General features: G+C 39.0%; 2 protein-coding genes across 2 annotated transcripts in view; both read left to right on the forward strand.

Annotated features, from left to right (window-relative positions):
- Nucleotides 1-5,154, forward strand: part of LOC137400922 (neuroblast differentiation-associated protein AHNAK-like) — a 42,797-nt gene extending 37,643 nt beyond the window's left edge. The window contains exons 10-15 of the mRNA XM_068087263.1: nt 958-1,160; nt 2,500-2,673; nt 3,312-3,651; nt 4,221-4,304; nt 4,476-5,089; nt 5,143-5,154. Of these exons, the coding sequence (XP_067943364.1) occupies nt 958-1,160; nt 2,500-2,673; nt 3,312-3,651; nt 4,221-4,304; nt 4,476-5,089; nt 5,143-5,154 (1,427 nt within the window). The remainder of the gene's footprint in view (nt 1-957; nt 1,161-2,499; nt 2,674-3,311; nt 3,652-4,220; nt 4,305-4,475; nt 5,090-5,142) is intronic.
- A 78-nt stretch (nt 5,155-5,232) lies between these two features.
- Nucleotides 5,233-13,681, forward strand: part of LOC137400923 (neuroblast differentiation-associated protein AHNAK-like) — a 42,119-nt gene continuing 33,670 nt past the window's right edge. Inside the window, exons 1-6 of the mRNA XM_068087264.1 lie at nt 5,233-6,140; nt 7,082-11,467; nt 11,656-11,739; nt 11,925-12,097; nt 12,565-12,685; nt 12,894-12,947. Coding sequence (XP_067943365.1) covers nt 5,318-6,140; nt 7,082-11,467; nt 11,656-11,739; nt 11,925-12,097; nt 12,565-12,685; nt 12,894-12,947 — 5,641 coding nt within the window. The 5' untranslated portion in view covers nt 5,233-5,317. The remainder of the gene's footprint in view (nt 6,141-7,081; nt 11,468-11,655; nt 11,740-11,924; nt 12,098-12,564; nt 12,686-12,893; nt 12,948-13,681) is intronic.

The raw sequence follows: 13,681 nt of genomic DNA on the forward strand, positions 1-13,681 counted from the left end.
GTCCTCGTTGTCCTATCGGTGATTATTCGTCGAATATGTGAACCGTAAACCGAAGGCATTGTCGAAGCGACGCGGATACAACGGAAAAGATTGCGGTTGTCAAACTTTCTTGATAGTTAGCTGAGCATCCGTGACAGTGTGCAATGTGCACCACTTCAGCAATGGCAAATGGCTGTCGCAGATTGCCCAATCCACATTTTTTATGACAGTTGCGATAAGAATAGTATTTCGTCGTTTCCATGACTGCATTGAACTATGAGAACGCTATGCCACGAAAATGTTGCTGATGTCAATGCGGATGGGTTTGTGATAGTGTGAACATTGTTATCACAGACGATCATCGAAGTATTTAGTGAATAACACCGATATACGAGAATTTAGTGTAAATCAGTCTTTCTTGACAGTTCAAAACATCAGATCAACTTCTGTCCAAACATCTGATCATCAGTTGATTTATAGATGGCTGAAATATCTCAGTTCATAACATTTCCCTGGGTGTGTTTATGCAAGTGATGGTTCGTTAAAAATGGCTAACACATCGGTTATATTCTCTCAGCATTCATTGAGCAAACTCTTACTTTTGCTAAATAATATAAACCTCTCGGCTGGGTGGGTGGGGGCAGAACCACCCCCTTTGTCATATAAAAAACATTCTGTAAGAAATCTCATTACTCATCTTATGTTGTTATGGTGTCTAGAACTTTTGAAAATAATTAAAACACTGTTTTATACATTTTTGACCATTTTTATTGTTTTGGCTATCATAAATTCAGTATTAATACTACTTTTTTCATCTAATTTTCTTATTTTAGTGAAGTAAATATACCATTTTGGTGCATACATGTATTTGTTTCTCATTCTACCTGTGACAAACTGGTGAGTGCTCAACAAGTGAATGCTTCATGTTGCTCAAAGTACATCTCTTCAGGTTTACAGCATACTTTACGTTGCTGACAGGTTCAGCAGGTGCTGAGGGTTCCGGTGCTTCAGAGTTGAAAACCGGTATCGATGTGGGAGGAGATGCAAAGCTACCAGAAGCCGATCTGGCGGCTGGGGGTGGTGTAGACGTAGAGCCCCCAGCAATTGTGGAGGAAGCTATACAGGCTGAAGGCGCCAAGCAAGTTGAATCCGGATTTGGCATGTCTATGCCTGGTTTAAAGGTCAGTAAACAACTGTATGTCCATTGAGTAACTCTATGTCCATTGAGTAGCTCTATGTCCATTGAGTAACTCTATGTCCATTGAGTAACTCTATGTCCTCTTACATTCACCTTTAAACTGTTTTGCTAAATGAGTTAAAATAATCTAAAGTAATAAAACTTCATAGATTCACAGAAGTATTTGTAACGGTAACCGTTGACAACAATTGTTTTTCCATCTTTATAAAGCCTGTTTGAACTGTAATTTACTATGCGGTGGTAAAGATGGAATCATTAGCGATTCATGTGAATCCTTCAATGTATCACTAATCATTGGCCAGATTTGACTTACCAGATGTCAAAAAGACCATCAGCTGATGTTAAAAACTTACTTGTTAATCTTGACATGCCAAAGGAAGACTTCTCTTGAGCGCTTTCAGGGATATTCAGGGATTTTATGTAAACATACCAGGGATAGGCTTTCTTATTTCTGGTTATAAGAAATAAGAACCAGCAAGCGCTTCTGCAATAATATTGCAGAAGTGTTTTCTTGAACCACCATCTTCATGTATAACACATTTTTCCGCATGCTCCCGACATTCTAACCTCCAGCAAGCAAGAGCTCTTGGTTTACATTTCGATGCGATTTCTTTGAACTGGTCAAGCATAGCACTAGCAATGAGCCGCGAGTAGCTCTAATTTCATTGGTCAAGTATTTAGTTGACTAAATTTAAATCCGTTTCTTTAGCCATTCTAACCGATTTAATACACACTTCCTTAATAATAAAAATAAAAGATTGGTTGAAAACACTAAGAATCTGATATCATATCATCAGTTTTTAAAGCAGTAATGCTACATGTATATCTATTGACTGGCTCATCTTCTTCATGTATCACTGATATGTTTCAATTTTAAGTACCAGATATCCACGACGTGTTGATTTTATGTTGTACTTACTAAAAGATGTACTCAACAATTATTAATTCTTTTAATCTTATTATCATTTTAATCTTTTGTCAAAGAAATAAGATGTATACTTAAACTTAATAGTCTTCGCTGTATAAATTTTTTTGCGTTTATGACATCACAGGGCAATACCTATTTATTTATCGATTTTTTCGGTAGCACTGTATGTAAAACATGTTTTTCTATAAAAAACAGCTATGGACTGCCCAGTGAAAGCATATATTTCAATATATTTGAGCTTATAATAAGGCAGAATTTTAGAGCTGATTTTGCTGAACTAATAGAATCGACTAGTTTTTAGTGATTGATATATCTGTGTTAGTAGCTGTCACCTCTGACTGTTGATCTTTAGTATATTTTATGTTGCTCATATATTTTGCACTCGAATTGGTAGGTTGGTGGCGGCTCGCTGAGCTTTGGGTTTGGAGGCAAAGCTGATGCAGACGCAGAAGTTGATGTAGGTGGCGGTGCTGACATTGATGTGGGAGCTAGTGGTGATGCCAGCGCAGAAGCCGGTATTGATGCTGATGCGAAAGGAAAGGGTGGATTTGGTTTCAATATGCCGAAGGTAAGTGACAAAAGTAGGTAGTCTTATTTATCTATTAATTGATTAAAATTTAGTTTGATTTTAGCAAAATGAAATTTATAACCTTTTTTTATGCTACAGCAGTTTTCCTACCTGAGTTGTTCTACTTTTGAGATGACGTTCAACATTGTATCAATGCCGTTGAGTTAGTTACTCTTCTGCTCGAAACATCTTCATGCAATGAAATCTTCAATTTACGATCATCTCTGCATAGGAATTTTTCAACATATGAGAAAAAACTTGAATAAATGTTTTTTTTCTACATATGATGTTCAAAGTTTTTCAAAATGCTGTAGTTTTGTAAATCAGCACCACCTAAATAGGCAAGAAGTCCTCTTTTACACAATTTGTCTCTACGGTACTCGGTACTCGAATAGTTTTGAACAGGGAGTTATGCCTTCATTGTTAGTTATTAAATTGGGAATACCGAGAAAAGTGGTGTGGGTAGTAGTAGTGGTAAAAGAAGGGAGTTTGGTAAAGCTTTTCTTAGAATTGAGGCTTGAAATTGTGAAAAAAAGGTCAGCAAATTTTTATATTAGCATAAATAGTTTAGCATCTAGAAATACAGCCTAGCCAACAGGTGCAATCTATTCAAGGTCAGATGCCCTATATGTTTGCAGGTCAAGTTTCCAAGTATTGACGTAGACAAAGATATTTCCGGAAGATCAGGTGATCTTGATGTGGAGGCGGGGGCCAGTGTGAAAGCACCTTCTTTGTCAACATCTGGTGAAGGAGATTTAGACCTGCCAGAACTGGAAGCCGCAGATGTCAACCTTCCATCTGTTGACCTGGATATGTTATCGCCTGAGGCTGATGTTGATATCTCTTCTCCAGATGTAAAGGGGAAAGGAAAAAAAGGAGGGGGCTTCAAGATGCCAAAGTTTGGTTTTGGCTCTAAAGGTGCGCTAGAGGCTAGCTCCTTCTTTTCAACCGTGGACTCGAGCAGTAGAATAGTGCAACGTTTGATATAGATATCCAAAACTCTTTCCATCTATAGCATTCTTTATCATATCTCAGTAGCTGTTAGCTTTTATCAATTATTATAATTGCATGAGCTAATGTTACATCTAGAATATCAGAGTAGCATGAATTATAGCAGGGCAGCTATATGCCTTCACACACCTAAACAAGCTCAAAATGGGAAAGCTGTTTTTGGAATGTTTTCACATTGTCACTCTATATTACTATTAACATTATTTTTTACATTTGATGATTGTTACATACACTTGTAGCTGACATTCTTCCTTCAACATACATGTAGAATATTTGTTTAGCTAGACAGTAGCCTTGGCTTAGACTTGAAGTTTGGCGTGTACTGCCCTTTCTCACAGTGTCCCAACTCAAGCCTCAACCAAGATAGAGCTAAAACGCAAACCTGGCCACAGCTCAATGTCTTTGAACTTTAGCAATGCAACTTCACAACCTTAAAATGGGATGGAATATTTCTACGTATTGCAAATCATGCTTGTCCTCATAATAATACATATACATCTATCTTGTTGTTTGTAAAAGTTTTGTTTAATTTTCAGGACCAAAAGTTGAAGGTCAGATAAATGTTGGTGGTTCTGCCAAGGGTCCAGAACTTGATGTTGACCTGACTCCTGAAGCTAAAGGTGATTGGCTGTGTATCATCTGTGCATGGTCATCTTGTTGCTTTCTAGTTTCAGATAGTTTGCGAAAACTGTCTTGATAAACTTTTAGCTATGTTTTGATTCTTACCATCCAGAATTGTTGTCTGCATCAGTATTACAGTTGCATATGAAACTATGTGGTGTATATTGCAGTGGAAGCCCCTGATGCAGAGATTGAAGTGAACCCATCCGCAGTGGATGTTGATCTTGATGTATCTAAACCTTCAGTCGAAGCTGATATTGATGCAGGTAGTCCAAAGGCAAAAGGTAGCTTTGGTTTTAAATTGCCTAAAGTTAAGCTTCCCAGTTTCAAAGGTTCTGGGAAACAAAAAGTCGATGTAGACATTCCTGATGCAGACATTGAAGCACCTGATGTGGATGTCAAAGGACCTGATGTCGATGCTAAAATTGAAATGCCTACCACTGATAGACCAGAAGTTGGTGCCGATGTCAGTGGAAATATCGAGTTGGACACTTCTGCTGATGCCAAAATAGATCTTGAGACATCAAGTCCAAAAGTCAAGGGCAAAAATATCAAAGTACCCAAAGTGAAGTTTCCGAGCCTTAAAGGTAAAGCCAAACTGGATGGAGATGATCATGATTCAAATATCGATGTTCCCGAAATTGACATTAATCTTCCACATGTCAAGGCTGATGTTGACATTCCAGAGTTTAAACGTAAGATAGATGGTCCGTCAGTCGATGCTGATGTTGATTCTCCACAAGTTACCGCAGATCTTCCAGATGTTACTCCGCCTTCTTCAAAGGTCAGTGCTGGGGTAGATATCTCTACTCCACAAATAGATGGCTCGTTAAGTAGTCCAGATGTTGATCATACCAACAAAAAGGGTGGAATAGGATTCAACTTGCCAGATATTAGTCTCCCTAAATTCGGTTGGAAAGGCAAAGCCGATGTCGATGTTGATGCTCCAGAAATAACTGTGGGAGATGCTGAATCTTCACGGCCTCATGTGGATCTTGATGTAAAAGCTGAAATGCCAGATGCAAAGCTTGAAAGAGACGGTGAAGTACATCCGTCATCAGGTGATGTAAATGTAGACATGGACAAGGGTAAAGGTGGATTTGGGATTAAGCTACCAAATGTTAAGTTTCCCAGTCTCAAAGGACATGGAAAAGCTCAAGGAAATGTGGATGGGCCATCAATCAGTGGAAAGGGTCCATCAGCTGACCTTGATGTTGAATTGCCAGATGCCCAAGTAAACGGGGATATGGATGTGAAAGGTGCAAATGTCAGTGTTTCAGACGCCGATATAAAGAGCCCGGAGTTCAATGTTCAAGCAGGTGCTGAGGTGCCTTCTGTAGAACTCTCTGGAAAAGAAATGGGTAAACCCGGATTGGATGCAGACATCGATATTAAAAAGCCTTCTTCTGGTGTGGATCTATCTGTTGGATTCACTGGTTCTTCAGCAAATGGAGAAGCAGATCCCAAAGAAAAGAAAGGAGGATTTGGTTTCTCTCTGCCAGATTTTCACCTACCAAGATTTGGTAGAAAAGGGAAAACGAAAGGGGATCTAGACGCCAGTGCCGAAGAACCTGATGTGAACATTGAAGCCGAATTGCCAGATGTAGATCTTGAAGGTAGCACACCAGATGTAGAAGGTGAAAGTGACCTTGACATTGATATTAACAAGCCCGATGCCAAGTTGACACCTGGTGCCAAGCCAAAGAAAACTTCTAGCTTCAAATTCAAAAAACCCAAGTTTGGCATGTTTGGTGGAAAGAAAGGCAAGCTCGATATTGCTGGTCCTGAGGCAGAAATGGGTGTGGATATTGCTCTTCCAGCTGTTGATACATCAGGTGAGTTTTTAATTAAATCATTTTATTAGTAATAATTCAAAATCAATGTTCTGTCTTCTGCATATGCTGGAGATAACTGGATTGTTAATTTTACATCAGGCTTCATTTACACCCAACATTCCGCCTTGATCGCCTTCTACCTGTTTGATGTGGTGAAAGTTCAAATGCATGTTTGCCATTCCAAAAATAAGATTTGCCATCATTTTAATGACCAAAGTTCCAAGTTAGGGTTTATATAAATATAGTTTTACAGATGCTGAATGTAAAATCGAAATTCTAAACTAATTGTGTATTAAACTTCAAGAAAGTCAAAGCACGTAACAATAAACAATTGCCTTGAAACCTAATTTTATGGTGATTTAATGATAAAAGCTATTTAGCAGAACTCATGCAGTTAAATTAGTTTGCAGTTGTCCTCAGAAGAGCTTTATCTATCTCTGCCATTATCAGTGCATTATCATCACAGCTGATTATTTTTTGATTTTGGCTAATGCTTTTTTGTCTTCTAATATATTTTTTTCACTAAATTTTATTTTTGTCAGGTATTGCCTGTTTAGGTTTCATATGAAATACAACCAGGCAAAGTTTGACACTTTGATGCTTTTCATTTCAAAGCACAATGATGATTATGTTGCTTACTTTTTAAGAGCTATAACATGTATGAGAGTCGGAAGTAAACTACAGAATAGCTTGACATAACCAGTTGCCTATCTTTTTTATTGAACCTCAAAAGGTATCTATAGGCTCATTTGAATAGTAATGTTTTGTTTATTACCTATAATAGTATTGAAGTTATGTCTCTCTTATTGCTTTGAAGCGAAATTATTTTATGGCTGGTATTTAGCCATACGCATAAGACTTAAAACAAGACGGAAGATTAAAACAAGGCGATTTCTACATGCGTGTGCTCTTGAAATTTTATTTTATTCTTTTTGCTGCAGGTGGTGCTGATGTAGATGTTGATGGGAAAAACCCTTCTGTAGAGGTTAAAGCTGATTTGCCAGATATTGAAGCTGAAGTCTCAGGTGATGTCAAGAAACCTTCAATTGATATCGACACTCCTGTCAACACTGCAAATGCAGACATATCGAGTCCTAAAGGAAGTATTGGTCTCAAAGCACCAAATGTTAAATTTCCTAGTATTAAAGGTTCAGCTGGAATAAACGTACCATCAGGAGGAGCCGAACTCAATGCCAATTTGGGCGGGAGTGGAAATGTTAAAGCAGACACATCCCTTGATGCTGATATATCACATTCAGACGCAGATGCTTCTTTCGATGGTTCAGATCCAGACATAAAACATAAGAGCAAGAAAAAAGGATTTAGCATCAAATTCCCAGAATTTCATCTACCAAGGTTTGGGAGAAAGGGCAAGGCAAAAGCAGGGGTGAATGTAGATGCTGATGCAGATGTAGACAATTTGGAACCAGATGTAAATGGAGATGCTGACCTCAACATCAAAAACCCTTCTTTAGAGGTTGATGCGGAGCTGCCAAAAGTAAGCGTTGATTCAACAGAGCCTGGTCTTGATGCAGAAATGCCAAGTCCGAAGTCTAAAGAAAAGGGAGGATTTGGTTTCAAGGTGCCAGATTTCAACCTTCCGAGATTCGGGGGTAAAGGGAAAGGAGGAATTGATGTAGAAGCAGATGTTGATTTGCCCGATGTCAAAGCAGAAGTAGATGCAGACATTAAAAAACCATCAGTTGACATTGAAAGCCCAAACCTGTCTGGTGATGCTGATCTTCCAAAGGGAGATATTAACATTGAGGGACCTTCTGTTGATGGTGACATGCCTAGTGGAAAAGTCAAAGGGAAAGGAGGATTTGGATTCAAAGTGCCTGACATTAATCTGCCAAAGTTTGGAGGGAAAGGAAGAGGTGGGATAAATGTAGATGCAGATGTTTCTGATCCTGATATTACCCAACCTGATGGTGAAGCAGGCATAAATGTGAATGTGAAGCGGCCATCCATTGACATGAAGACTCCAGAGGTGTCGGATGACATCAACATACCAGAAGCAGATGTCGACATCAAAGGGCCTTCCGTCGATGCTGATCTCCCTGATGTTGATTCCAAGGGTAAGGGAGGGTTTGGATTTAAAATGCCAGATATTAATCTACCAAAGTTTGGAAGAAAGGGCAAAGGAGGAATTGATGCAGATCTAAATGTCTCTGATCCTGAGGTTGACTTACCTGATCAAGAAGCAAGCTTAAATGTGGATGTAAAACGGCCATCTATTGACATCAAAACTCCAGAGGTTTCTGGTGACATTGACATTTCCAAAGGAGATATTGACATTGAAGATCCTTCTGTTGATGCTGATCTGCCAGATGGCAAATCCAAAGGGAAAGGAGGATTTGGGTTCAAAATGCCAGACATTAATCTTCCAAAGTTTGGAGGAAAAGGCAAAGGAGAGATTGATGCCGAAGCAAATCTATCTGGTCCAGACATAAATGTAAAAGGACCGTCAGTCGAGGCTGATACCACATTGGTGGCTGCTAATGTCAATTTACCTTCAGGCGGTGTTGAAGTGGATAGCCCATCTGCCAATGCTGATGTAGATATGCCAAGCCCAAAAGGTAAAGGAGGATTTGGATTCAAACTGCCTGGTATTAATCTACCCAAGTTTGGAGGAAAGGGCAAAGGAGGTGTAGATATAGACTCTCCAGATGCTGACATTGACATTGATGCGTCAAAGGGCAGCAATGAAATTGACCTACCTAATGTAAAACTTGATGCTGAAGGTCCATCTGTTGATGCTGATGTTGACCTTCCAAGTCCAAAAGCAAAGGGAGGTATCAAAATGCCGAAGGTGAAGTTTCCGAGTCTCAAAGGTTCTGCTGGAGTTAATATGCCATCAGGTGGTGCTGAGCTGAATGCCGATTTGAGTGGAAATGCTGACATCGATGCCAAAGCTCCAAAAGTAGAGGCTGAGCCTAGTTTAGATGTTAGCACATCTGAGCCAGATTTGGATGTATCTGTGGAAGGGCCAGAAGCAACTGTGAAAGGAAAAGGCAAGAAAAAGAAAAAAGGGTTTAGTTTTAAATTTCCTGACTTCCATTTCCCAAAATTTGGAAGAAAACGCAAAGGGAGTATCGACACAAGTATTTCAGATTCAGACATGCCAAATATTGAGGCTGAAGGTAGCCAAGACATCAAGAGATTGTCTGTTGATATAGATACTCCACATGTATCAGGTGAAGTTGAACTACCAAAGAAAGATGCAGACATTAAAGACTCTTCTGTTGATGTAGATGTTGATGTTTCGAGTCCTAAAGCAAAAGGAGCAGGAGGATTTGGGCTAAAAATGCCTGACATTAATCTACCTAAGTTTGGAGGAAAAGGCAAAGGAACAATTGATGCAGATTTGAATGCTAGTCCCAATGTAGACTTACCTAATGTTGAAGCAGATATAGATGTGAATGTAAAAGGACCATCTGTTGACATTGACGCTCCAACCGTGACTGGTGATATCAACATACCAGAGGGAGATGTTGACATAGAAGGACCTTCTGTTGAGGCTGATCTCAAAGGTGGCAAACCTAAAAGTAAAGGAGGATTTGGATTCAAAATGCCTGACATTAATCTGCCAAAGTTTGGAGGTAAAGGCAAAGGAAGGATTAGTGCAGATGTTTCTGGTCCAGATGGTGACTTACCAAATGTTGAAGCGGATGTTGATTTGGATGTGAAAAGACCATCAGTTGAGATTGAAGCTCCGAAGCTATCTGGTGATGTTGACATTCCAAAAGGAGATATTGACATCGAAGGACCTTCTGTTGATGCTGATCTCGAAGTTGGCAAACCTAAAGGGAAAGGAGGATTTGGATTCAAAATTCCTGACATTAATCTGCCAAAGTTTGGAGGTAAAGACAAAGGAAGGATTAGCGCAGATGTTTCTGGTCCAGACGGTGGCTTACCAAAAGTTGAAGCGGATGTTGATTTGGATGTAAAAAGACCATCTGTTGAGATTGAAACTCCAAAACTATCTGGTGACATTGACATCCCAAAGGGAGATATTGACATTGAAGGACCTTCTGTTGATGCTGATCTCGAAGGTGGCAAACCTAAAGGTAAAGGAGGATTTGGATTCAAAATGCCAGACATCAACCTGCCTAAATTTGGAGGAAAGGGTAAGGGAGGAATTGATGCAGAGTTTAATATTTCTGGACCTGATGTTGACAGACCCGATGTTGAAGCAGACATAGATGTGGATGTGAAAAAACCATCTATTGACATTGACTCTCCAAGGGTTTCTGGTGATATTGACTTGCCAAAGGGCGACGTTGAAATTGAAGGACCTTCTGTTGATGCCGATCTACCGGGTGGCAAATCTAAAGGTAAAGGAGGATTTGGATTCAAAATGCCAGATTTCAACTTGCCTAAATTTGGAGGAAAGGGCAAAGAAGGTGAAATAGATGCCAATGTTTCCAGTCCTGACATTGACTTACCTGAGGGCAAAGCAGGAGTCGATGTCGATTTGAAAAAACCATCTGTTGACATAGACGCTTCGGGTAATATTGACCATCCCAAAATTGATGCAGGCATAGACGGCCCATCTGCTGATGTAGATATGAATATGCCTAGCCCTAAAACCAAAGGAAAAGGAGGGTTTGGATTTAAGTTGCCAGACATAAACTTACCAAAATTTGGAGGTAAAGGCAAGGGTGAAGTTGATGTAGATGCTGACATGCCTAGTCCTGATGCAAACCGGCCTGAAGTCGAAGCTGGTGCAGATAAGGAAGGAAAGCTTGGTAAAGCAGACATTGATTTACCTGATGCTAGTGTTGAAGTGGATTCCCCTAATGGGAAAAGTAAAGGCTTTGGTATAAACTTGCCAAACGTGAAGTTTCCAAGTCTTAAGCTGAAGGGTTCTGCTGGCATAAATGCTCCTTCTGGTGGTGCTGAATTAGACGCTAGCCTTACTGGAAAGGCTGACATTGATGGTCCAGATCTCGATGCAGATGTACCCCGATCTAGCGGAGATGTTGATGTAGATATATCAACGGAAAGTCCAGATGCTGACTTTGACCTTAAGCATAAAAAGAAGAAAGGTGGTTTTGGATTTAGCTTACCAAGGTTTGGGGGAAAAGGTAAAGTCAAAGGAGGTGTAGATGTACCCGATGTTGATGTCAAGAGCCCCACAGCAGATCCTGATATAAATGCTGATGGCCAGCTAGATGTCTCAGGGTCATCAGGAGAGTTAGATCTGGATGCCAATGCTCCTAAACACAAAGGAAAAGGCTTCAGCTTAAAGATGCCAAAAATCAAATTCCCGAGTCTAAAAACAAATGATAGAGGCAGAGGTGATGCTGATCTCCATTTGGGAGGTAATGATGCTTTTTGCTTGAAGATTTGCTTGAATGTTGTTTGCTATTTTTCATGTTTTATTCCAATTTCTTGATTTAACTTGTATCATTTTCCATTAGTTTTCCTTGTTTGTGCATGATATTATGTTTTATAACGAGTGCATTTGGCTTGGGACCTTTTTTATGCATGTTTGTTTTGTACCTGATAGCTAATCTTCCTGAAGTTGATATGGAAGAGGAAATAAGTGTCGCTGCTGCAGTGCCTGATGTGGAGTGTTCGTTACCTGATACAGGTAGTTTTAGTTTGATCTCATTGGGGTCATCTCACATGCTACATAGTTACAAGTAGTACAAAACTCTATCATACCTTTGACGCAGTTCAGTGGCAAGTACAAGTAGGGTTCATCGACTTGGTCACAACTTACTGTGCATTTTTATCATGCAATCATCAAGCATCTATTATTTCGTTACTTTCAAGGTGCACATGTAGATGTGAAGAAACCTGATCTAAATGGACAAGGAGACATAGATCTAAAGTTACCAGGTGGACACGGAGATCTTCCTAAAGGAAAGGCTGGTGTCGATGTGGATATCGATCGACCAAAAGGAGGAATAAATGGCGATGTTGACATCAACATTAAAGGCCCCAAGGTATGCTCAAATGCTTTTACCATTAGTCAAAAACTGTCTTTAATAGCCTTGTTCTTTCTCTCAAATATTTTTATGTTTACTTTTAATTTTTCATGTACGTTGGTATAAGTGGCATAGGTCACTTGGTTGCTTTTTTATTATTTTTTTCCTAGTATTCAACTAGTGCTCCAATTCTTTTTAAGTTTCAGCGACTGCGTTTTAATTAATTATTTTAATTACTTAAGGATTAATTAAGATTTATTTTATGGTACTCACTGAAATAGAATAAATATTAAACTTTCCTCTCCAGTTTGTTTTTAATGTAAGCGATACATTACTTGGTATGATAAACTTGTTGAAGAAGATGCCAGGTTTGAATCGAAAATAGCCGATGGTATTTGTCTGGAAAGTGTAAATTTATTTTGTTTCGGTGTTGGTCACTCATAAAGCAGATGTATTTTCATGTTTGAGTTCTAATTGATCTGAAGGGGCCAGATATAGACAAAGATGCATCAGTTGAGATCCCTGACGGAAACTTGGAAATTGACCCGAAAGGAAAAGTGAAAACTAAGAAACCAAAGATGAAGATGCCTACATTCAAACGCGGTGGTAAGTTAAATGTGCCTAGCACACGGCTTATTTGCTAAGTGATCTGGGGAGGTAACTTCCTTAATTTACATCTTGGTAAAACTAAACATTGCATGACATGGTCAACTGGGAATGTTGAAAATGCCTAACATTTATATAAGCCATGATTTCTTCTGGTTCTATGGAGTGATCTTGCCAATGGCATTGAGATAATGCTCGGGTTTTACAGCCAACCCACCCAATGCAGATTATGATGGGTCAGACGGGAATCTCAACTGTTTCGGTATGTCGAGAGTGCTTTGTAACACCGTGTATGCCTCTAACAACACTCGCTTGGCTTATTTAATCAACTCAATGTCATACTCCTTTTCCTCTTCAGAACTTCTAAAAAAAAGTCAAGTTTCTTGCAATTTCCTATATTTGTCAAAACTCTAAGATTCTCTGATAACATATAGGACTATATGTATATCTTATTAATGATATATTATATAACATATTATATAATATTTAAATAAACAGCTCATCTGCACTTTCTTCATCTTACATAAGTCAGTTACGTGGTAACTGCTGCTGTCAAGTTTTTCAGAATGTTGACATACAAGTATTATCATTAAATTTGAGTACCTATGTCTTGTCCGTGGTTGAAAATATGTTAAAAAACTTTCATCTGTTTTGTTTGCGCTTTATTTTTTTGCCTGTTAGTCAATTAGATATCTCTATCGGTTGATGTGCATGCTGATGCGCAGCCTACGACCCTTTCCTAGGTTGTTTGTTATAAGCTTTCTCATTCGTTTTCATTTTTGAACATCGCTCAAACGAGGCATCTTTAGCTAACCACGTACGTTAAAACCGTCTTGAAAATTGAGCTGTGAGAGTGTCTTGAACCATGTCCGAGTGTATGACTAGCTGCAGTAAAACTGCAAATTGTTTAGGCTATGGACAGTTAGTAACTTTATTTACACAGGTCAAGGCCGTTTAAAGCAAATTATACCATAAGACAAAACTAAAAAAATATTG

Source organism: Watersipora subatra, chromosome 7 (genome assembly GCF_963576615.1).
Source record: "Watersipora subatra chromosome 7, tzWatSuba1.1, whole genome shotgun sequence".
NCBI lineage: Eukaryota > Metazoa > Bryozoa > Gymnolaemata > Cheilostomatida > Watersiporidae > Watersipora > Watersipora subatra.